This window comes from Boleophthalmus pectinirostris, unplaced genomic scaffold, assembly GCF_026225935.1.
Source record: "Boleophthalmus pectinirostris isolate CB_2022bp ecotype Guang Dong unplaced genomic scaffold, ASM2622593v1 HiC_scaffold_11, whole genome shotgun sequence".
In the NCBI taxonomy this organism is placed as follows: domain Eukaryota; kingdom Metazoa; phylum Chordata; class Actinopteri; order Gobiiformes; family Gobiidae; genus Boleophthalmus; species Boleophthalmus pectinirostris.
In genome coordinates, this window is record NW_026570994.1 from 16,665,189 (window position 1) to 16,690,738 (window position 25,550).

At 39.2% G+C, this 25,550-nt stretch overlaps 2 protein-coding genes across 5 annotated transcripts in view; one reads left to right on the forward strand and one right to left on the reverse strand.

Annotated features, from left to right (window-relative positions):
* Positions 1-5,717, forward strand: part of trak2 (trafficking protein, kinesin binding 2) — a 31,053-nt gene extending 25,336 nt beyond the window's left edge. For 2 of the 4 annotated variants that reach the window (XM_055163265.1, XM_020939100.2), the window contains one exon: positions 1,082-5,717. In XM_055163265.1, coding sequence (XP_055019240.1) covers positions 1,082-1,841 — 760 coding nt within the window. In that variant the 3' untranslated portion in view covers positions 1,842-5,717. The remainder of the gene's footprint in view (positions 1-1,081) is intronic. The other 2 variants (XR_008633415.1, XR_008633414.1) reach the window with 2 other exon arrangements.
* Positions 5,718-7,579: 1,862 nt separating this feature from the next.
* Positions 7,580-24,322, reverse strand: trim25l (tripartite motif containing 25, like). The gene is given in 17 exon segments (XM_055163284.1): positions 7,580-8,214; positions 9,615-9,680; positions 9,863-9,934; positions 10,487-10,528; positions 10,967-11,050; positions 11,288-11,494; positions 12,295-12,348; positions 12,453-12,500; positions 12,748-12,801; positions 12,888-12,929; positions 13,150-13,185; positions 13,266-13,295; positions 18,894-19,053; positions 19,961-20,194; positions 21,161-21,256; positions 23,650-23,809; positions 23,811-24,322. Coding segments are annotated over 17 exon segments (2,424 nt in total). The 5' UTR covers positions 24,275-24,322; the 3' UTR covers positions 7,580-7,639.
* Between the last annotated feature and the right edge of the window lie 1,228 nt (positions 24,323-25,550).

Sequence of the window (25,550 nt, forward strand, 5' to 3'; positions counted from 1 at the left end):
ATCACAGAAAGGCTTGGTTGTGGTTTATACAGAGGGACGTTCAAAGTATGGATGATTTTTTTCCATGCAAGTGTCTCATCTTGGTCAGTCACTGTGTGGGAGCCTGGGATTAGTCTTTTTTTTATGTGGGATTTGTTATTTCTTAATTTTTGTTGATTCACATGGGTATATTGTAGGTCTGCAACGTTAAATGGACTAATCGATTACAAAAATGATCGTTGTCATACTTTAATAATCATTATATGGGCTATACAGACTCCAACACACATACGGAAATACCTCTTTATTGATACTTTGCAGGGACATCATGCTGGGGGTGTTCTACATGTATCTCTTTGATGGATTGTTCAGCCTTTACCATGGTGACACAAAAAAAAAGCTTAGATTAAAGTCTAACAGACATTCAGACATATCAGTAAGAAAGACAAAGACATTATTACATCAAACTATCAAGCTTTTATTAGATTTAAATGAATAAAACAATCAGCCAGTCACCATATTTCAACCCATATATAAATAACTGCAAATTAATTGAAACTAAAATAAATGCAACCTTTTTTGAAAGTTTTTTTTAGCAGTGCCATTAAGAAGTTACCGATATGATACATACTTCGATACATAGGCCACAATACAATACCGTTTTCGATACAGTGCACTTTCGATTCAATATGATTCGATATATTTAAAAACAATTCGATACGGTTCTGTAAAAATCAAAGGCTAAATCAGGGCTGTGATACTAAAAAGTCATTATTAAACCACTAAGTTCATGTGAAAAACACCCACTCAAAACTGTAAACTGTAACTGTAAAAGTGTAACATGTAAACAAGTGAACTTTCTCCAAACAAGCAACACAACTGTAGCTCTTTCACAAAATTCTTTAGTAAAATATACAAAAAAATATAATTTTGGTGATATATCGATACAGCAGCCCACGATATTGATACTGTATCATCAAATTAAACAATACGATATATCGATATTTCAATATTTTTGTACACCCCTAATCCAAGATTATATTTAGAGAATCACTATCGTAAGAGTTATAAAGTTAAATGTGTTTATGATTTTGTTTTCCAGTTCCCAGTCTTCTCTTGCCAACACCCCCAGCTCGATGCGGACCGGCCCTAGCACCCCAGTGACCCCCTGCAGACTCAGCTTGGGCGACTCCTTCCCCCCTCGCCGCCCTGTTGCGCCCCCTACGGGCAGCTTGGCAAAACTCGTCTTGGAACGCGGCATTTCCGCTCAAGTCTCCACTGAAAATCCCCCTCCTCCTCTTCTCCCGCCTCCTCCCCTTTCACCGAAACCTAAAACCCGCCCTCCTGTTCTTCGCCTTTTCCCCGTCACGCCTCCAAACTCCCCTTCTCAATCTCCGGCGCCCTCTCCTGCCCCGACCGATCGCCCCGTGGACAATTTCTTAGCGTCTCGACCGGCAGAGTTGATCCTCCAAGATGTTTATGGTTTGAATTTGGGGCGAGCGCCTCATCCGAATTTACCGAGCCCGTTGCAAGACCCGCCGCCTCAAATTCCACCCCCAAAACTCGACCACATGGGTATTGTTGAGCGGCTACGTAAACTAGGATTCAAGAAAGTCCTACAGAGCGAATCGGCAAGACAGGACTCGACTTTTGTATCCGCGGGTGGAGGGAGTTTACTGGATGGGCTGAGGCGTAACCAAAGCCTGCCCGCGTTAATCGGAGCCAAACCAGGGAAGTCCTCGTCAGGTCATCTGCCCCAGCACCCCACCTCCCTCGCCATTCCTCCCCCGCCCTGGGGCAACTTGAAGGAACGAAGGCGCCACCCTGGGTTGGGCAGCGCTCCTCCCACTACCAAATCCTAAAGTTTTATTCCCCGTAACATCCAACCACATAAGAAAACAAACAAAAGGGCTGCACAATATATATAAAAACTGAAAAAATAAGGTTCAATTTAACATAACTACACTTTTTATGGCTTCATTTATGCCCACGAAGATAAGCAGAAACAAAAATAAGCCAAAATACAGGTCAGAATTGTGGAGAATTGAGTGTCTGAAGCAAAGACTAAACCAAAAACAAGTCTAAATTTGTGCTGAAAAATTGTGAAAAATATATGAAATTTATATACAAAAAACAACAGTAAAACTGATCAGTTTTTAACATTATCTGATAATTTTGTGATATATTGTGCAGCCCTAAAAAGAATCATGTTTTTCAAATGGATTCCCCTGTTTTTAACCTAAATTTAAAGCACAATTTTATTACATGTTTTTAGTGGTGAAGCCGCTTTGTCTTTATGTAGATATTTGCTAGTTTTATGGCCTTAGCTTCCACGTTAGAAGCTCGCGTGTTTTTACTTAGATAAAGTTAAAAATTACACTTGGTTTGTCTAGTTAAAAAAGAAGAAGAGAGACGAAATGAAAGGATGTGATGGTTTGAGGAAGTTTAATAAAGGAGAGAGAGAGGAGACGAAAGAGGGGACGGAGAGAGAGAGAGGAGGACAGAAAGAGGGAGAGAGAGAGAAGGAGACAGGGAGGAGAGAGAGAGTGGAGGAGAGAGACAGAAGAGCAAGAGGAGGAGTGAAAGGAGGAGACAGGGAGGAGAGAGAGCAGAGGAGCGACACAGATGAGAGAAAGAAGAGAGAGGGGAGTGAGAAAGAGAAGGACAGAAAGAGAGACAGGAGGAGGAGAGAAGAAGGCGAGAGAGAGAGGAGGAGGAGCAAGAGAGGAGGCCAGAGAGAGAAAGAAGAGAGACGAGGAGAGAGAGAGAGAGAGAGCGATAGGAGGGTGAGAGAGGGAGAAGAGAGAAGGACAGAAAGAGCGAGCGGAGGAGACGGGGAGAAGAGAGAGGGAGAGAGGAGGAGGAGCGAGAAAGAGAGAGAGGAGATAGAGCGACAGGAGGGAGAGAGAGGGGGAAGAGAGGAGGAGGACAGAAAGAGAGGAGGAGGAGCGAGACAGAAGAGAGACAGAAGAGAGCGAAAGAGTGTGAGAGATATGGGTGATTTTGAAAGAAAAAGCAAGTAGAACAATGCATATGAATTATTTAGACTGGTCGGTTTCATAATAGGTTCGAAAAGCTTTAGTTCTAGGCCTGAACTAGCCTTATACCCCACTAAAACGCCACTAAAACTCTCTTAAAACTGTCTTAAAACTCTGCCATTTTGATGTAACAACAGTATACGAAGTTGAGACAGCCCTGCCAGTATTGATAATTTAACGGGTCCTAATTTTCTGGTCTGTGTTATAATGTTGTTTCCTCGTCACGAACAGACCTGGAGTTGTGTTTTGTCTGATGAATAATGCACGATTACTCAAACAAAACACAACTCCAGGTCTGTTTTTGACGAGATAACATCACAAGACGGCTTAAAGTTCGCAAAAAGAATAATTTTGATGTAATATAGGACCTCTGACTTGACTGTTGCACAAATGTAGTAGGTGTGTTCCTATTTCCGTCCATTGCCAGGGCCGTGTTTGCATGATCTCAAACTACAATTCCCAGCATGCACCTGTTTTGCCAAGCGAATCCTGTTACCAAATTCAACTGAAGATTATTCAGGTTTTGTGTGTGGTGTGTGGTTGTATGGGGCCTTATGTATAAGCTAGATGTTAATTTGAGTCCATGCAAGCCATTTTTGTACATATTTATTTGAAGTTTCATAATTTCTAATGCAGATTTTCAGCCATATGATCTCAGGCATTTGAATCAGTATATTTTGAGGGGAAACCACTTAAGTTTTGAATTCAGGTTTAGCTTTGAATTTTGCTTTCTATGCCGTATTTGGTTAGATAGAGCAAATATTGTGTCAAAGCTTATAGAAATTGGGAATAAAAAAGGTATAGCAAAAGAAAACAAACTCAGATTTAGTGAATATTACAGGTAGACTGATATTAGTTTGTACATTTTTACTATTAACTGTTGTCTGATACTTGCAATTATCCGGCCATGATCAAATCCATCATATTAAAGGTGCACTGCGTAACTTTTCTGCATAGAAATGTTGCTTCTTTACCTGGAATGTTCCACTGTGTTGCTTTAAACCAACCTAGACTGCATTTATTCAACAACAATCCATGTGTCATTCATTCGTTTTTCAATGTAAAACCAAAAATAAGAAAACTAAAAAACAACTTCCGGACTTAAACTGCGATGCCGGACTGAACCAGGACTAAACCAGGACTAAACCAGGACTAACCGTTTTCAGTCCCGGTCTGGCCCTGGTCTGGTCCCAGTCTCAGTCCTGGTCTCAGTCCCGGTATCAATCACGGTATGGTCCCGGTCTCATTCCTGGTCTGGTCCCGGTCTGGTCCCAGTCTCAGTCCTGGTCTGATCCCGGTCTCGTACCAGTCTCGTAATGGTCTCAGTCCCGGTCTCAATCACGGTCTGGTCCTGGTCTGGCCCCGGCCTCAGTCCCGGCCTCAGTCCCGGCCTCAGTCCCGGCCTCAGTCCCGGCCTCAGTCCCGGCCTCAGTCCCGGTCTCAGTCCCGGTCTCAGTCCCGGCCTGGTCCTGGTCTAAATCCTGGTCGCAGTCCCGGTCTGGTTCTAGTCTGGTCCCGGACCTGGTTTAGTCCTGATTCAGTCCTGGTTCAGTCCGGCATCGCAGTTTAAGTCACGTAAATGGGAAACATCTGTTATCTGTTTTTTCCATTATTCATTTTAACACAAAATTGAAAACTGAAAAAAAAAAAAAACCCAAATCATTATTTGCTTTTTCATTTTGGTTTTGGAGACAAATAATGAACAAAGTAGTTGTTTTTTCATTTTCCTATTTTTGGTTTTATATTGAAAAATTAATGAACGAATGATACACGGATTAACTACAGGTGTTTCTACAGCTCAAAAACAGTTGGAAAACATGAGCTGGGTCGCCTCTCCACAGATCTGATGAGTAACTTGGCCTGATGGTGGCACTATCTGCTTGTTTCCATGGAGACAGACAAGTTTAGAGCTGAGGCGAATTAAAGTGAAAGCAAAAATAATGACTTAATTAAACAATCTGAATAAAGTCAAGATAAGTAATAAAGTTAATTAGACTAACTCAATGTAAATGAGTAATTCTAGAGTAAAGAGGCAAAAATTTGTAGATCCCTTAATGCCATACTGTGGAACATTCCGGGCAAAACAATAACATTTCCTTGGAAACTACCAGAAAAGTTACGCAGTGTATCTTTATTGTGTAAAGAAGTATTGCAACATAACTATTCCGTATAACCACTGCTTAATCCCAGCTAACGTGAGTAACTTATATTTTATTGCACTTTTAATATTAATTTTTGTATCGTTTTCGTGTCGTCACTGTTTTGAAATTTTAACTGCAATAAATTCTAACATTATTTAACTTGTTTTGGCTAACATTTGGTCGTGAAGTTTTATTTTATTTTATTTTATACAAGCAAGCGCATTAATGTTGTTGTTTATTAATATTATGCATTTTGTTTTTCATTTAAAGGTGCACTGCATTTCCGCCGCCTGTTTGACAAGTAATAAGCGGACTCTACACCAGAAAAGTTCCGCAGTGCACCTTTAATCATGTATTCAGCGTTGATTACAGCCTTGGTTTTACAGAAGGACTCGAGAGCTCATGTAGGGACTGTAGATTTACTGTTTAGTGCTAGTGTTGAACCTCAATAGGAATAAAAACTGCTCAACATTTTGTCTTTTTCAAAATCCTCTGTAAATTGTCAATGGCTTTTAATCAGTTGCCTCTTTTTTAAATAAAGCTTTGAAAAAAAAAAAAACCATGTTTATTATATCTTTATTTAACCTGAGTTACCTGCTGTACTTAAAAAAAAAAGTTTAATTTACACTGTGTAACATTTAGATATCCTCATTAATATCCTCATGTGTACTATGTTTTTTATATTTTATTTATGTTTGCAAACATTTTTTAGCATGCTCAAGTCAAATTAGAACTTTTTTGTTGGTCACTTTGTTTTTATTGGTTAAGTATAACAAGAAAAAGTAAGTCAGAAAACAAAAACAGGAGCCTAGATGACACCAGGATAGTCTACTTTTGCAAATATAATGTCCGTTTTTCCCATTTCTTCTTCATTTGTGCTTCTTGCGATCTCAGTCTGAGTTATTTTTTCCATTAGATAGATGTTTGTTTTTTTTTATTGCAGATGTCCACTAATCCTTTAAGTGCACCACGGTAGTTGTGTCCCAAATCCTAGTTATTGATTTTTTGGCAGCTAATGACATCACTTTGAACAGATTATATGGCTTTGGTGAGTAATGTCTTCTGAGAAACTGCACAGATAGACCAGTTCAGGTGACAAAGGGACACATCACATCATCGTTTCCCAAAATACGGTAATATTAGAACATTTCCAAAATATATGAGAATGGTCTATTTACTGATAAGAATTATAATGCTGATTTAATTTTAATTACAACAACACTGAACATGTCAGCCAAGTTATTATAATTTGGTGTTTTGGTTCAAGACGAATATCCAGTTTGAAAGCAAAATGAACTTCACATAAATCTCTCATTTGTGTTGCCACTTTCAAAGCTGAAAACCAGTGTGTTTAAATCTAAACACTACTGCTTCTCTCTGATCTAAACGGTATTTACCTAAACCCCAGTGCCTATAGCCAATCATGAATCAGTGCAAGTGCAGCCTCTGCAGCTCAGAGAGTGAATTCTGGAGGTTCTGAGCATTCACGTGAGGTCTGTCCATTTACTGAGAAAAACAGGTGCCAGTCACAAAACTGTCATGTCCTTAGGCAAGACACTTCACCCACATTGCCTAGTATGAAAGTCAGTCTGCCCCAGGTCAGCTGTGGCTGCAATAGTAGTCTTTATTCATGCTAAGATCCTCAAAACCACACACTAAATATTAAATATTAGCTTTATCAAGGTAGATTTTCAAAAAACAAACTTGCAATAAAAAGTTACTTTTTCATTGATGCAATGTCATTTGGACCAATTCTTCTGGAAGCCTGAGGGCCAAGAAAAATTTGTCTGAGGGCCACATTTGGCCCAAGGGCCATAGTTTGGACATGCCTGGTCTAAACTAATATCCCCCCTGCCCTCTTTTGACATAACCAGGTTTTTGCTCTCTGTGATCAAGTCCTATTTACAATACAATAAAAAAACAGACAAGAATACACTTCGTGCAATAAATAATTGATTGTTTATACATTTATTGACCCCATGTGTTACACCAATTAACAAAAAGAACATCAGATTTATTTGCCATAAACATAAACATAAACATGCAAAAATCATTGGTTTAAAACTAATTTAAACAATCATTTGAAACCAGTCCAGTCCAGTAATTCAGTCTTAGTTTCAATCTTGAAGAGCCTTTTACTTCTTAACATGATTTAACTTGTGTCATTAATGTTAAGTATTAAATTGTTATGCTAATTATCACTTAAATTAAAGATACATGGTGTAGCTTTTACAGTCACTTGCTTGGGTCCATGAAAACTGAAAGTTTAATGCTTAACTATTTTAAAAATGTTTTGTATTTTTGTGGCTGTATTTTTTTAGCAACAACTGAGTTAATTCAAGATCAGTTTAATGCCATATTGCGGAACTTTCTAGACAATAACAACTCTATGGAAGCAAATAAGAGACAGAGAAAAGTTACACAGTGCACCTTTAACTATAAGACTGCCAAAACTAGTTGCTGTTATGTTGGGGTTTTTTTTCACGTTGCACAGATTTTAATGCTATCTGTGCTCGAACTAAACTGCCCCAGAGCGAAATCTAACCCCACGCCGACTCCGCTCCCGACCCCAAACGCGGGGTACAGCGGCTGGGTAAAATTCGCCCTAAACGAGTGCAAAAGCGTCATATTATCCGCCACGCTGTAAAACGACAACAAACCCCCGGAAGTATCCACAAATATGCCAACTCTGGGCGAATACGTAACCGGGATATCTTTCTTTTGGTTGTCGTGCATGGCGGAGCAGCAGGTGTCCGACAGCTCCAGAGTCCAAGATTGGGCGTTGTAACCAAGTCCGGATCTGGCGTCGGCTCCTTTGCGCGATATCGAGCCGTAGACTACCCCTACAGAGGACCCCCTGCCTCTCCATTCTACCTCCCAATAGCTGCGGGAGGAGAAGAGGGCGGACTGGCACAGAACCTGGGTCCATCCGTCGAATCGTTGGGGGGTATCGGGGTAAGGTTGGGCCGAGGCCTGGAGACTGGCTTTGGTGTTGTTTTCGGAGAGGACCAATCGTTTATGGGCTGTGTTTGGGTCAAGAGTTAAAGATACAGCATCTGAAAAGACAAAGCAGAAAAAATTTAAAGTTCTGATTTCACTAAAACATAGTTAAATTTCCTGGTGAGCCAGAGTGTTGGAGACGTGTGGAGACACTTTTTAAAATATTCCATCCAGTCCTTGTATTTGCAAAGGTCACTGGTGCTAGGCTAGTGCATGTCAATGGCCATAGTTATCCTGACACTAAAAGCAGTCTTACTCACTCCACAAAACACCCGAAGCAAAACTATTATTACTCCAGACTATTGATGTAAATGTCTGTGTTGATAGAATAATGTTTGAAATAAAACTAACCTTGCATCACATGAATCGTCGCATGTTGAGGGACTATTTTCTCATATATCAGTCCGCCGCTGCCGAGCTTTCTATCAGGAAGTACAACTCACTGCTGCTGCTCAGACATAAATCCTTCAAATGCAAGGTTGGTTTAACTTCTAAAATTATTCTATCGACACAGACATTTACATTGACAATCTGGCGTTATAATTGCTTTACTTCGGGTGTTTTGTGGAGTGGGTAAGACTGTTTTTAGTGGAAGGATAACTATAAAAACATTTTGGTAGCCATTTTGCCATTTTGGTAGGCAAAAAGCGTCCCTATCAGCTAATCAACATCAACATCGTCAACATTTATCAGCGAGTTTTAACCTTTCAAAGTAACGTTTTTGATCCTCAAAATTCAGTGACTTAGGGTAAGATGTCAAAACAATTAAATGCTAAATCTACTTCAAAATAAGACAAGTTATCTCATGACAGACATACCCAATGCAACAAGCGGCCCCACCATAGACTGTATACGGTCTATGGGCCCCACTGACTTTTTGTCTACCAGCCACTGTGCACGTGCAGAAAAGCTGAATGTAAACAAAAACAACATTTTCTCGTATGCGATAGTCTAGCACCAGCGACCTCTGCAAATATAAGAACTGGATGAAATATTTTAAAAAGTGTCTCCACACGTCTCCAACACTCTGGCTCAATAGGAAATAAGGTCCTATGTCCAAAATTCCAAACTGTCCCTTTAAAGGTCCTGTATTACACAACATTGACTCTTGTGAGCGTTAAGTCATGTTATAAAGCTGTTAACGCATCAAAAACAGACCTGGAGTTGTGTTTTGTTTCATTCGCGCATGTTTAAGAATGAGAAAACCTCTTCAATCTGCAGGTTAAGACACTGGCAACGCAAGTTCAGTTGTGATTATAGTAACTTTTTAAAACAGCAACACCACCAGCTATGCACAATTTAAGTCATTTGTTCTGAAAGTATCACCTCATATATTTGGCTTTTCAAGTGTGCCTATAACCAGGACCTACATCTGGACTAAAACAGGTCCTAAACCAGGTCAAAAACTGGACTAAATCATGACTGTCCTGTAGATGGCAGCAATCAGAGAACTTACATTGTAGAAACTCCTCTCTGGATCGTGGCTCCGGGGCCTGGATACTGTCAATACTGATTTCTCTCACTGGAAAATATCAGATTAAAATGACTTCAATACATAAAAACATGCAGCCAAACAATATAACAAATAGAGTTAACAAAAATAAAGATAAATACAGTACATTTTTATCACCTAAACACCTAAACATATAGTACTATTTAACATATTTACAAATGTATGTATTATTGCAAAATGTATGTACTTACAACCAGGAAAGACTGCACCGTAGTTCATTGTTTCTGGAACAGGAGAATCGTCCAAGAAGAGGCCTGGGTTCACTGTGAATAGAAAAAGGAAATAGGAAAAGGCCCTGCTAAACGTAAACTATATTTAAAGGTGCATTGTGCAACTCGTAGCTCGTCTCCATGGCGATGTTATTGCTTTCATGACATTAAACATTTCCATCTAGCATTTATTCATTCACACCCTGAGCTCCAGAGAGAGAGAGATTTTTCTGAAAAACACAACCTTTTTGAGTTATTCTTGTTTGCACTTTAAGATTTTATTCTATTTTTATTTCTTGATTCATCCAATTTTTGTCTTCTTCTTTCTTCTTGGCTGTTTGTTATTGTGATTTGTGAGTGATTATGTCCAAATAATTTCCCTTGTGGATCAATAAAGTTTGTCTAAGTCTAAGTCTATTCATTATGAGTGCTTTTATTGCTCAAAAATACATTAATTCCTTGTAACCTGCTTGGATCCCTTGTGATAAATATGTTTAATCTATACTGTGGAACATTCTAGACAAATCAGTAACTTTTCCATGTTGGACCCTCCACTAGAAATGTTACACAGTGAACCTTTAATAGAAAAATAAATATAGATCTTACCTTCTATTGGTGATTCAGGCACAGTCGTCATTCCACCTCCAACTGGAAAAAAACATGAATACAAAAATTAACATATATTATTTGTCAAATGTAGACCTTTTTTTTTTTTAACTAAACAGATATTTTTAGTAGGGAAATAACGATATCAAAATCCGTACAATATGCATTTCCTTAGAAGCCTTAGAAAAGTCTTGGAAAAGTTTTTTGTACTGTTATAATATGAAGAATTGAGATTTAAAAGTGCTTAATAACAGTTATTTCTTCAGGTAGTCTACACTGACAACAGCAAAGGATCATGGTCTATGTAGTTCTGTCTGTTTTTCTGCTATTGCTGCAATTCAAAGTGCTTCACAGAATTAAAAAATAAGACGTTAAAATCACCATAACTATGAATTTAAGCGTATTACTGTGAGACTTTTGACGATACATTATCACGATATTACAGTTATTGTTACTTCCCTAATTTCTAATCATTCTTACATGAGTTGTCTGAGGCTGGAGTTGCCTGGTTGGTCCCACGGCGAGATCGGAAGATGCTGGTAATCGACGCCATACGACTGAAACCTAAAATTATAAACAAAACAACCAGTTTAAATGATGTTGTCACTGATCTGAGCAGGTGAAATGGCACATGCATTCACCACAAGAGCTGTGTTTTCTATTTTTCCAAACTTTTACCTTACAGTTTGAAACCTAAATTACAAGATCATGTCAGAGATCGGATTTCTCACTGACCGTAGTATAAAAGACTGTATCTTACTCTATCTCTGCTATCTTTTAATTTGATGGATTTCCTCTTACCTCCACTAGGGGCAGGAGTAGCAGCTTGTGGGCCAGTTTGCGCAGGCTGTGATTGTGGGGTGGAGTTGTGCGTTGGCCCAGCGGAGGGCACTGTCAGGCTCTGGGAACTGGACCTGCTCCACAGAGACCGGGACTCTCTGGACTCTCTCCGGCTCGGGGTTGGACTGGACCTCGTACTTGGACTCAGTGTGGAGTTGGTCTCACGCACTGTAAAAAAGATAAACACTCAGTAGTAACAAAATAAAAGACACATGGAACAATCATTTTTGAAGGTCAATATTTCCTTTTCCAGAATACTAGTGAGGAAATTTTTGTCATTTTTCTGTATCATGGTGAGATTTGAGCTGAAGAGGATTGAATAAGTGACTTTTTTGGCTCATTATGAACACAAACTAAAGCGTTTCATCAAAATAAAACCAAACAAAACAAAAAAATAAATAGCATAAATATATTGTACATTTTGAAAGACTTTTTGGTATAATTAATTTGTTTTAATATTGTCGTTTATCATCTAAATTTTCTTCTTCAATAATATAAGGCGCTTCATAATTTGTTATTGTCACAGGCCTACTTATTAGGATAAATAACAGTGTGTTAGATGCCCACCCAGACTTCTGTGGAGTAGTAGAGATGTTTTGCAAACTGTGACCTGGTTTAGGCCTGTTAAGTCATGACTTAGATCATTTTTAGATAATTTAAAGTACTTGGAAAGCAAATAGGTCTATGATTATGTCATTGCTCTGCCTGGAATGTTCCACAGTGTGACATTAAACAGCTCTACCTTACATTTATTCAATTATAGGTGGTTTTATAGCTCAAAAACACCTAGAAAAACAGGAATTCTGACTGTGAGTGGGTCGCCTCTCCACAGATCTGACCTCTAACTTGGTCTGGTTTTGTCTCCATGAAGACAGAAAGTTTTAATGCATTTGACAGACGCTCCACCAGAAAAGTTACACAATGCACCTTTTTTAGTTTAAAAAATGACCAGGAACGAGGAAACATACCTGATTCTCGCTCGTGTCCTCTCAGTCTGTCTCTCAGTCGGGGTGAACTGTTCCCTGAAAACAAAAACAAGTTACATTTAGAGATTTAAAGTAAATTATTACTCTATTAACATGTATATTTAGGGATAAGATATAGTTTTAATAGAATATAGTCTTACCACGTGGTGTGTCTCTGTTTCTCACATCTGGAAATTTGCTCCCCAAACCTAAAAATGTGAATTTATAGAGCGTTAATTGAGAATACTGAATAGCGTATAGATTCTGTATGAGAGAGAATGAATGTTATTTGTTTAAAAAAAATAAGAAAAAGAAAATAAAATCCTTATGAACTAAACTTTACTCCTTAATTTACTTGTATATAACACCAAAATTACAATAAATAAATGATGATTCCTTTATTTGCTTTACACATGAAAAGAAATAGTTACGCAGTGCATCTTTAAAGTAAAATACCTATTCCTCGTCTTTCTCCACTTCTCGCTCCAGATGTCAGACTGGGGGTGGATCCTGTAAATAAAATACACTGATTTTATAAAGAACTAATTGCAAAAAGACTAAAATATAAAACTAAATATATGAACCTGTGTACGTACCAGGGGAGCGATTATTTGAGCGATTCCCCAGACCCGAAAATACTAGAAAATTACAAAAAATAATCCAAGTGTTAAGCGTGAAAGACAATGCCAGTCGATAATTTGCAGTGATGTTATGCTGGGGCATGTTCTGCATGGATATCTATGGCAAAATGTCCAGCAGTTACCATGTAAACACAAACAAATACATTTAAGATCATGTGAAAACTCGGCAAAGCGCCAGTAATTTTAGAAATGATTAACCATGTCAAAACTAACTCACGTTTCAAAATGGCTCCTTTTGTGCCGCCGCGATTCGCTGAAGGAGAAGAAATGTTTATTAAATGAGGAAGAAGCAGCACAGTTTATATTATCAGTGGAAATGTTTGTGAAACTTACTTCCGAGTGTGAACAGGGTTGTGTCATTGACTGTAAAACAAAGACACAGGTAAATTGCCTTGAAGAGTAAAGCATCCAAAGCAATACAATTTTGTGCATTATTTATTCACTTTATACTTGGAGGTTGTAAGAAACTATTGGGACAGACTGACGGAAGTGAGGTTATGGTTAACCCTCTCAGGCTCAAATTTAATTTTAGTAACAGGAAAAAATCTGATATTTGGGGAAAATGATCATATGGGGGAGTAATATACAATCCTGACTTTTTTTTGAGAGAGACCTTCACATCCAATGTGTTCTGGGATATTGCATATTTGCAACATTGGTCCGGTGTGGTAAATTAACACTGAAGACTGTAAATGATATGAACGCTAACTTTATTTGTATACCACTTTTCATAACACTGAAAACATAAAACACAGTGTAACAGCTTTACAGTGGCAGAACAACATCACTTTTTCGTGTGGTGCTCCAAGAAACAATTTTTATCCTTTGTAAACAAAAGTGATGTGAAAAAAGACTCCTGAGTAAAAAAAGCTCATAAAATATGGATTTGGAGTAAGTACGTAATTGGCATTTAGCTGTTGCAAATCTGCAGCGCCTGCCTGGAGAGGATTAAGGTTACAACCAGGTTTAAGGTTTCATCTTAGGGTGATGTTTAGGGTTAGACGTAGCTTTAGGGTTGAGGCTAAGGGTTCGACTCACGCTTGGGGTTTACAGTTATTAGGGTTAGTGTGGGGCAGGGCGAGTGTGCAGGGCATGTTGTGTGTGCGACGGGCGAGGGCTGTTCGACGCTGCTTGCAGCTTTAATTCTTATTTTCTCTCCCTCTGTCTCTTTCTCCATGCTGTCTATTTCTCTCTCTCTCTACAGCACCCTCCGTCTCTTCTCTCTCTTCTTCTCTGCCTCTTTCCCGCCCCTCTCTCTGTGTGTGCTCTCCCTTCTCTCTATCCCACCTTCTCTGTCTCTTCGTCCTCTACCCCCTCCTCTCTCTTCTCTACTAAATATTCTCTCAATCCCCCCCTTTATCGCTCTCGCTCTCTCTTTCTCTCTCTTAAAATGTTCATATTAACCCGCTTGACGTGACCCTGGTGTTTGTATTTTGCTGTTTTGTTAAACCTGGCTCCAAATAGCTATAACTGCTAGACTCATAACACAATGGGTGAAAATGGCAAAACCTATTATAAATACAGAGAAATACCAGGAAACTCTGTATTTATAAAGTAAAATGTCAGATCAAACTCATGATTCACTCCCAAATCTTCAGCTGACTTACACAATATACCTTCTCCTTTCTAATGTCTAGTAAAAGTTTGACCGACAAAGGACGCCACTGACAGATTAATCCACTCAAGGAGGCAGCCCTATATCCATGTTTTTATCATTTCATATTCTGGAAAAATAGATCAGTATATGTATTTATATTTTAGATTACAAACATACTGCACGCTGAGGTTAAAATAACTGTTTTCTATTTTTGAAAAAGGCTAATATAAAAATGTGGAAAAAGGTGTGTGTTTGAAAATATATCCTGCAAACAATACCTGTCTGTTTATTAATATTATTACTATTACTATTACCACAGTTAAGAAAGACTAACACAACATGAAGTTTTATTTTGCTATGTTTTATTGTTCAAGTGCAGAACAGTGAGGGGGGTGAGAGAGGCTCTACATGCCCAGGAGCCTCCTGTACCACCTCCTCTTTTTCTTCTTCCGTTCCATCTCCAGCTCCTGCTCCAGCGCCGTGCTCACCTCCTCCAGCAGGGAGCACTGTCTTTCTGTGCTCCTCTGCTTTTCCTCCAAGGCGCTGAATCTTTGGAGCAGTAGGGAGAGCTCTGTGTTCAGCTTCTCACGGGTGTTTACGAGAGCTGTTTTCTCTTCCTCTAAAGCAGTCTTCTTCTGATGTTCCTGCTCTACCTGCTGGTGTAGAGCCCTGTTCTTTACAGTCAGCAGGGAGAGCTCTTCCTGAGTTGTAGTCAGGGCGTGGTCCAGTGCGCCGCACCTGTCCACCAGCAGGGAGCGCTCTGCCTGGAGGTCTTTACTGGTCCTCAACATGGCGGCCTTCTCATTTTCTAACTGTGCTCTGCCATGTTTTTCCTCTTTCACTTCCTGCTCTAGAGCACAGTTATTTTCAAGGAGCAGGAGGTTGTTTTCCTCACACCTCCTCAGTTTTACCTGCACCGCATCACATGTCTCGACCTGCACCGAGAGCTGTAATTTTAGCTCATCGCAGGTCCTCAACAGGGCGGCCTTTTCATTTAGCAGCTCGTCTTTGTTCAGTTTGTCCTGCTCGACCTGCTGTTGGAGTGCAGTGGTCTTTGTCACTAGCAGGGAGCACTCTTTCTCTGAGGTCTTGAGTAGCTCCTCTAGTCCACTGCACTTCTTCTCCAGCAGGGAGCGCTCTAAGCTTAGCTCTTGGCAGGACTTCAGAATGGTGGCATTTTCTTTCTGGAGCTCAGCACTGTTGTTTTTCTCCTGTTCCACCTTCTGCATCAGATCCTTCTTCAGAGCCCCGTACCTTTTTTCAAGGATGGAGTGCTCTTCCTGAGATCTCCTCAGGCAGTCCTGCAGCTTCTCACGGGTCTGCACAATGTTTTGGACCAGTGTCTGCATCTTCTCTAGTTCCTGCAGCTTCTGGGCCTTCAGCTCAGCCTCCTTTTGGTGTCTGAGCTCCAGAGATGACCTGTCTGTTTCAAGTTGAGCCAGAGTACGCTCCAGGTGAGAGTTGCGTTCTCTCAGAGCAGTATTTTCCAAAGACTTTTCCTGGAGTTTGGAATTCAGATCAGCAGAGTCCTGCTGGAGTCTCTGCTTTTCTGTTTTCCACTCTGCTGATTTTCTGCAGGAATCGTCTTGGTGTTGCTGTAACAGCGCTGTCAGGTCAGCGACCTGTTTCTCCAGTCCCTTAATATCTCGGGACTGAGGCTGGTAGTTCAGTTCATCTGCTTGGATGAACAGATCTTCTCCGACTCTGGCCTGAGCAGCTGAGGCAGCCTGGAGCCGAGACATGACTAAAGCCATGCCCTTCTCCTCGTCCTCCTTGGACCTCTGGTGGTGTTGAGGTCCAAGCTGCTCCCGTTCTAACTCCTCAAGAGTTAGAAACTCTTGAGGATTTTGAAAGGTGTGGACCACCTGTTCTGGTGATCCAGAGGCCTGATGTGGGTTGGTAGGTGTTAATCCCAACTCCTCCATCAGGTTGAACTCCTGGCTGTACAGGAGTTCGTCGTCCTCGCTAGTGTAATCGCACCAGTTCTTGCGCATGTTTGTCTGTGGTGAGTCTCTGTGTCTCGGTCGAAGGTTGAACAGAAGTGATTTTACACTGGAACTTGTGCTAAACTTATATAAATCAACAAGCTTTGTGAAGCTGAAGCTTTATGATGTCATAAAGTAGAAATAGAATGTGGATGGAACGTGTTGCCAGGTGACGCCAGGTGTTGCCAGGTGCTGTATATATATATAGGCATGAGTGGGTTGCCATAGTTACATATGAATTCCAGTATGTCACATTCTGTTCTATGTAAAATTAGGGCTAAACCTTGTCTATAATTGGACTACACACTTGATATAGTAGTTCTAAACCCAGACTAACTCCAAAAAGGACAAAAATGTCAAAATAAATATAAACAGAATTCACTAATTATTAGTGAAATAAATACATGTAAAATAATGAATGCATGAGCAAAATGTGTCTTACCTCAGTACAGATATATTGCATAAGCAGCTCTTGTGTTCAAAATAAGACCCCTGTGTACTGTCTGCATTTAATTATAAAGCATATTAATGTTCGAGAATCAGGAAGGTAGAGCGCAGTTAGCATGCTAGTTGTTGTTAGCGTTGCAAAACTTCGCTCTGGTCTCTGAGAATTGTGAAAAGCACTGATAAACCCATCATAGTGAATAATTAGGATGCTCTGAATGCATACGATAAATGAGGAATAACTTTGGACCACTGCAAACAAACATAAATATTAAAAGTGTAGAATGAATGCATGTTTATTTTGGTTGCATAAAGTTCATTCTTATATTTGTTGCTTATGATTGTATATGTTTTAAAGGTTTATATTACGTAGAATTGACTCTTGTGAGCTTTAAGTCATGCTATAATGTTTTTACCTCCTCAAAAACATCATGTGTTTTGTTTCATTCATACATGTTTGAGTAACCCTTTATCATTATTATTATTATTATTAGCACTGTTGGGCAAGTTACTTCAAAACCGTAATGTGTTATTAGGCCCGAGACACGACAGGGCATAGGGCCTATTGCGTTCACTGTGACCACACCCCTTTACAAACTCTCTCTTTGCATAGCAGCGCTGGTCCAGATGGCATTGAAGCCAAGTTTATTAAATTTGCTTCCCATGTTCTTCGCTACCCTTTGGCTGATCTGTTCAACTTGTCTTTTAGATTATGTGAGGTTCCATCTGCATGGAAATGTGTAAAGGTTATAACCCTCCATAAAGGGAGTGACCCCAGCAACATTAACAATTATAGACCAATTTCAATTATCAACAGCATTGTTAAAGTCTATAAGAAATTCATTTTTAATCTACTGCCTGAATATTTACTTAAAAATAATCTTCTATTTCCATTTCAGTCCGGCTTTAGAGAGTATTTCTCAACAACTTCGGCTTTACTAAAATTTACCTATGATATTTTCTCAGGTTTTGACAATAATATGTTAACTGGTGCCTTATTTATTGACCTCACCAAAGCTTTTGATATGACAGACCATTATCTACTACTGGATAAGCTCTCCTTTCTCATATCTTCATCACCGCCAACAATGTGTTTTCTTTAAAGGCAGCTTTTCAAATTTTTCCACAACAGAGAGAGGTGTGCCTCAAGGTTCCTCATTGTCCTTTTACAACTCACCGCTGTACAACGTATCACCAACTGTCCTGGCTCACTCTTTCCTCCTGACGTCAACTTCACTGGTTATTATTTATCTTTAAATGCATTAATCTCAGTTCTCCTGAATATCTCAAACAGTATTTCATTCCAATAAGATCCTCTTACAGTTTACGTCATGCAGATCAGATATTTTTTGTTGTCCCACGAGTCAAAAAACAAATAGGAAAACGTTCATTTAAATATAAAGCTCCTTCTGATTAGAACAATCTTCCCTCATCGATTCGAGCATTAACTTCTGTCCCTTCATTTAAAAATGCTCTGGTTCAATATTTACAGAACGCATGTAATTGTTTTTGATCATTTTGTTGAATTTTGTTGTTCATCTTGTGGTCTTTTGTGATTATCTTTGAACTCTGTCATAGTTTTTTGCTCAAATTTGTTTGTCTGCCCTACTATATCTGTCTTTTGTTGAGATGACGAGACATCTCAAGGGGCTTATCCTCCAAACAAATACATACAAATTCAAATTCAAATTCACACCGAAAGTCCACCATCTACTTCTAATAAACACAAAAATTTAGAAAAACTGCAGGGTTAGGTTAAGAGTTAGGGTTAGGGTTGGGGCTATGGTTAGTATTACGACTAGGGTTAGGTTTAAGTTTAGGGTTAGTAGGGTTAGGGCGCAGTGTTTTGTGGGGTGCGGCGTTTGTGGGGTGCGGCCAAGATAAAGCCAAAATATCTGTGAATATGACTATAAAGTTATAAAGACATTCTCAGACCTTGTTTGCTGATCTTGCCCAGTTCTTGGTTGCACAGGTCCTCCACTTTCTCCCTCAGGTCCAGGACTGTGTCTCGTATGGGCTCAAAGGACGCCTCGTGGTTCACGTGGACAGTGGGGAGGTCTCCGGTCTCCAGGGGGCTGCACATGGACTCATAGGTCTGAAAAACGCAACCATACGAAACAGTGAAATAACGTACCAGCCGCAAGTCAGTGGAAGCTTGTGATTAATAGCTGCCAGACTGTAATCAAAATGTTGTTTCAGGCCATAAAATAGAATCGTCTTGTCAAGATATTAAAATTTCAATTCCGATACTAAGAAACAGGCTTAAAACTCAATACAGGTTTGTTTTGTTCCACCTTCTGATGTCATGAAGCGGTAGTTTTCAAGTTAACAACCTTTTACTTTTGTGCAGTAGAGATTGGCAAATTCAGGGTTGATCCAAATCCAAATTATTATGGAGTTTAAAAAGACAGTGGAGCACTTCATGTATGACCGCTTGATAAATATGCAGAGTTTGTGAATGAAACATGTGTGAATGAAACAAAAACACAACTCCATGTTTGTTTGTGATGAGGAAACAACATTATAACATAGATCAGGAAATGTAATATGGGCCCTTTAATTATCAGTACTACAATTCTAGTTTTAGTATGAATTAATAGTAGTAGTAGTAGTAGTAGTAGTAGATTTTTGACACTTTTGACAATCCTAATATAGAATCACTCACACTTTCTTGGGACAAAAAAGTTAGCCTGATCCATCAGACAGTTTCATTTCGTGGAAACCGTCTGACTTGCAGCATTAGGATTCGTTTGCTCGACAGTAGGTGAGTACTTTATTTATTTAACCAATTGCTACTGTTTGGTCGTGACGTCTGTAATGCGCCAAATCCCGTAGAAAGAAGGGCAATAACATCTTTCCCCTTGATAAAATTCACCAAATATTCTCTTTGTTCTGTCTTTAAATCGTCGATCTCGGGAATCGGTGCCAGCAAAGAATGTATGTCTTCGTCTACATCCATCACGACATCACTAGGTGGCACCAGCCTGGATACAAAAAAGTACCTGCAGGTAGTGAATATGATCCTCAGTGCGGGACAGATCTTTCATTTCAGTTTCTCGTCTTCGTAGCTCTTGTATTTCAGCCTCCAGACTCTGCACCACCTCCTGGGCCTGTCCCATCTTCTCCCTGTTGGCCTGGTCCATCATGTCCTCCAGAAGGTCCTGAAGCCTCTCCACAGACTTCTGAAGCTCTGTGAGGGTCTGCTCTGTGTCACTGAACGCTCTGTCTACTGACCGCTGGGGAAGAAGAAGCAGAAATTGAATTAAATATATTTGAGAATTTAAGTGTTGTAGCAAAAACTGCAAATGTTCAAGATTTGTCCATTTGTCCATTCACAGTTCTCATAAAGTGTACATAATTTAACTTCTAATTCTAACAAAATTTGACTTTTATCACATTATACACTGCAACCTGATGATACTGAGAACTAAACCAGAACTAAACCAGGTCTAAAGAAGATCTAAAGGTCCCCTGATAGATACTGACAACATATATAGGCCAAGAACCAGCCACAAGAGGCACAAAACCGGACTAATCCAGGTCTAACACTAACCCATGTCTAAGCCAGGACTAAACCAGGACTAAACCAGAACTGAACCAGAACTAAACCAGAACTAAACCTGGTCTAAAGAAGATCTAAAGCTCCTCTGATAAATACTGACAACATATATAGGCCGAGAACTTCCCACAAGAGAGGCACAAAACCAGAACTAAACTAGGTCTAACACTAACTCAGGTCTAATCCAAGACTAAACCAGGACTAAACCAGAACTAAACCTGGTCTAAAGAAGATCTAAAGTTCCTCTGATAGAGACTGACAACATATATAGGCCAAGAGCCATCCACAAGAAAGGCACAAAACCAGAACTAAACTAGGTCTAACCCTTCTAATCCAGCTAAACCAGGACTAAACCAGGTCTAAAGAAGATCTAAAGCACCTCTGATAGATACTAACAACTGTTGACCAAGAACCACCCAAAAAAGATGCACAAAACCAGGACTAAACTAGGTCTGACCAGGGCTAAACCAGGTCTAAACCAGGACTAGAGTACTTAACCAGTTTTATAACCCTGCAATTGGACTAGTTGTAATTATAATCACAATGTTAGAGCTTTAGGTGGTAAAATAACACGCTGACAGATACATTTCCGAAGGCTACACTGTGCTTGATTTGTAGTTTTTCAATAAATGTCTGGACCAACCTTGACTCCCTCCATCATGTTCTTCATTTCTTTCAGCTCCTGCTCTCTTTCTTTCAACCGCTGTGAGTTTTCTGCCTGAAGGTCTCCAAATACTTTCTGCAAAAACAAAGATAATCAGTCACACAGTTTAACGTTTGTGAATAAAACAGTAATTAAATACAATACAGTACAATTCCATAGAGCAGCATAAGGAAGCATGAGGCCAGGTGACACTGAGAGGGTGGAGCTATGATCAATGAACAGGAATGAAGTCAGGAATGTCTTCAGTTTGACAAAGGCCGCAGAAGCTGATTACAAACAATGGAGTTTCCATGAGGGATTTGTTCATGTGTGTTTAAATAGTTGTCAGTATACAGAGGTTTCTTCTACCTATCTCTAGACAATCCATATTTAGGAGGAAATACTGTTTTTCATAACAATTTCATAACTTTTACAATCTGGTTTGCCTTGTTTGGTAGCTACTAAAATATAATCAAATCACAGTATATAAAATAAAATCAAATACTGTGGCCACATACAACAAAAATTGGAGAAGGTTGTGTATGGAGTAAGAAAGCTTTCAGAAATATTTGTGTGCCTAGAATAAAAATCTATGCATATTTGGCTGTAGTTGAGCATGAAATAAATATTCGTAAACTCTCAAGTGAGTCCAGTTGAACATAAAATGTATTGTGTCCATCAGAATATGAATTGAAAAGTTACAACACCAAGAATTACAATCGCGAAATGAAAATTTACGATTACGTTTTCTTCAGTACGAATATAAAAATACTTCAGCACGTCACAGGCATTATTTATTGAGCAGAAGAAACATCAATCGAGATGCCGGACTTTTCGCGCCGCACACGGATTGAACCAGGACTAAACCAGGACTGAACCAGGACTGAACTAGGACTAAACCCGGACTTAACCTGAACAGGACAGTAGAGTCGCATCTGTGAAATCGTATTCGTACTGAACAAAACGTAATCGTAAATTTTCATTTTGTGATTGCAATTCTTAGTGTCGTAACTTTTTGGATAAAATACACACAACACATTTTATTTATTTATTTTATTACGACTGGACTCATTTGAGAGTTTATGAATATTTATTTTAGGGTCAACTTCAGTCAAATATGCACAGATTTCTATCCTATGAACACAAATATTTCTGAAAGTTTTCTTACTTCATAGTTGTGGGTTTCTTTCAAGCGTCTAGTCTGAATTTTTTGTGTTTAGTACTATTATAGTAGTAGCAAGAATATTAGCACTATACACTACTACTACTACTACTACTACTAGCTGTAATCCCTCATTCATCCAGGAGTGATCCAAAGAGAAAAAGGTTTCAAAGCAAGGCCTGTTTTTGATATCATGACATTCCAACCCCCATCCAAGTCTTAGTTCGGTGTAGTAGGCCATAAATCCCACCGTCTCAGACCAGTAACATCAAATTGAAAATGCCTTCTCGATTTCAAAAACAGCATCCAGATGACTTAAAACTTTTCTATCGTACTAGGAGGCTACACTGGTCAAATCAGTGTAACAAGTCAGAGTAAAAGCATCTAGAAGCATCAGGAAGGACATCAGATATTAAAAAACATGGATTTTTTAATAATGTCATGTTATTCTTGTTCCATAGGATCTATTTATCTGCCAACTTTATGTAGACTACTGTTTGTTTTAAATCACTATGTTTTGGAGGATATAGAGCTCCGGAATGAATGAATTATGCATTGAATTTAGTCTTTTTTTTGTTTTTAACTCATATTTTGTCTCTTATATGTACAGTTGTGGATGCAAACTTGTTGTTCATGCGCTATCTTTTCTTTCTTGGGATTTTGTTATTGTTTAATAGGGTTTGGTACTTTTGCTTTAGCTTGGACCCTTTTTGTCATGATCCATGTAGTTGTGGTCTGTTTTGTTTTTGTTTTCTCGTGCTGCAAAATGACCCAATTTAAAAAAAAAAAAAAAAAAAAAAAGACTACTGTATGTTTTAACTTATGTATGTTAATAATGCTTTTGTACATGTTTAGGATGTAGATATAAGACAACTTTGAGTGTCTATAAATGCACTGAATAAACAAAATGTTAATATTATTATTTTTAAGTTAAATGTACCTAAAGAAAAACTAAGAAAAAGACTTCAAGGTGCATTGTGTAACAGGGCCTGTCATATACTTTTCTCCACAGATATGTCATTTGCTTTGCCTGGTATGGTATTAAACCTTTCTATCTCCATGACGACCAAACCAGACAAAGTTACAGGTCAGATCTGTGGAGAGGCAACCCCACTCACAGTCCGAATGCTTGTTTTTAGGTATTTTTGAGCTATAAAACCACGTGTAATTGAGTAAATGTAAGGCAGAGGTGTTTAATGTCACACTGTGGAACATTCCAGGGAGAGCAATGACACCTCCATGGAAACAAACCAAAACAACTCGAACCAAAAAGTTACTTAATGCACCTTTGATGAGTTTTACGTGAGAAATAGCCTTCTCTTCTCACCTGTTTCTCCATCCTTTCCGCTTTGGTAGACACACACTCGTGGCCTTTATGCTGATTGCTCGTGCACAACCAACACACGAACATTTTGCACGGTCTACAGTAAAACTCCTGGAGATACTTGTGCGCTGTGCAGATTTTCTCTGCCAAATTCCCGATCGGCGGCGAGCTCGTGCTGTTTTAGCGCCTTCTGCGTCTGGTGCGGCTTCAAATGAGACTCGCAATAAGAGCTCATGCAGACTAGACAGCTTTTCACCGCCGCTCGTTGCTTTCCTTTGCACATATCGCAAGGCACAGCTGAAGAAGACAATTTGGATTTAGTCGAAGCCACTGATGTTACGCTCCTTACGCTCCTCATTGAGTCACGCACGTCCTTTTTCATCCCGCCTTTGCGTAATTGCTCCACGGCCTCGGCCAGCATGGTGTTCCTGGATAAGGGAGGCTTGGGGCAAAATGTTTGACGACATTGCGGGCAGCTGTAGATGCCTTTAGGGTCGTCTTTGCTCCAGTAATCCTTAATACACGCCATGCAGTAGCTGTGCCCACATGGTATCGTCACAGGATCGTTCGGGAGGTCCAAGCAAACCGGGCAATTAAACTGCTCCTCTGTCCACAATTTGGTGCTCATTTTGGACTGTTAAAGTATAATAAAATAAAGAAAAAGTTGTTGTTCTCAAAGTGACAGTGACAGGTGAAGAGTAAGGATGAAAATGCAGTTTTAAGACAAGGTAAAGGATAAAAGAAGGAGCGTCGAAGTGGGTGGGACAAAACTTACCTGGCGAGTTGAGCTGGGAGAACAAGAGTTGTGAGAATGCGCATCATCCGAACTGAAAGGAAGCAAATAGATGGAGAGAGAGATTGATTTACACTATTTTTTATATTAGGCAGGCTTATGGACAGCGTAAAGGTGCACCATGTAACTTTTCTAGTGGGGGCTCCGTCACTATGAGATGTTACTTTGCTTTGTCTTGAATTTTCATCACTATGGCATTGAACAGAGGTATAGACCTATAAGCTACATCTTGTATTTAATACATTTTATATTTTTTATATATATTTTTTATATTCATATTTTTTAGTATTCTTAGAAAAGTCCTTGAAAAGAATGTGTCATTACCTTGCCCTGGTAGTGTCCTGTCTCCATCAATTGAAGATACATTTAATTTCAGTACTTAATGACCTACATTCCAGGCAAAGCAGTAACATTTCAGCTGAAACAAGCAGGTGGCATACACGGATAAATGGGCATATATATATTTAACCTGGACTGACTTAGAAAACTTGATCCATAAATAGAAATTAAACTCCATGGCCAATAGCTCACACTTAATAGTTTTTATAATAACGGAAACCAAAGCTTAACAAACCTGTGGTATTCAGTGTATGACAAAAAACACTCTTTGTAAATAAGGGGGGAAAAAGTGTGGATTCAAGCATCTGGGTTATAGTCTACCTTTAGTTAAGTTACTTACATAAGCCTATAAGTAATCTCTTCCGATATTCGGACGTTTGTGAATGGTGGTTATGCAAAATCAGTCAAAACAAACACGATCATGAGTCACAGGTCACTTGGTTACCTGTTTAAGCAGTGGGCTATTAATAACCTTATCGGAGCAGCCTAAATTTGACGTAGCCTAGAAATTATCTTGTTTGAGTTGAATAGGCTATTGTTTTAACTCCATATTCTTAAAATTTGTGAGTAACTAAAGCTTTTTTATGTGAGCAAGTGGTTGAAATGGTGAAACGTTTTTCTTGTAGAAGCCTTCGCCGAGTACGCCCTATTAAATATGTAGTTGCTTCCTTTATACTTCTACTTTATTGAATTAAGCCATATTATTTTGAAAGTATCAGCTATTTTCTGGCTCCTCTAGTCAGTCTGCACACTTCTGTATTTTGCAACCACA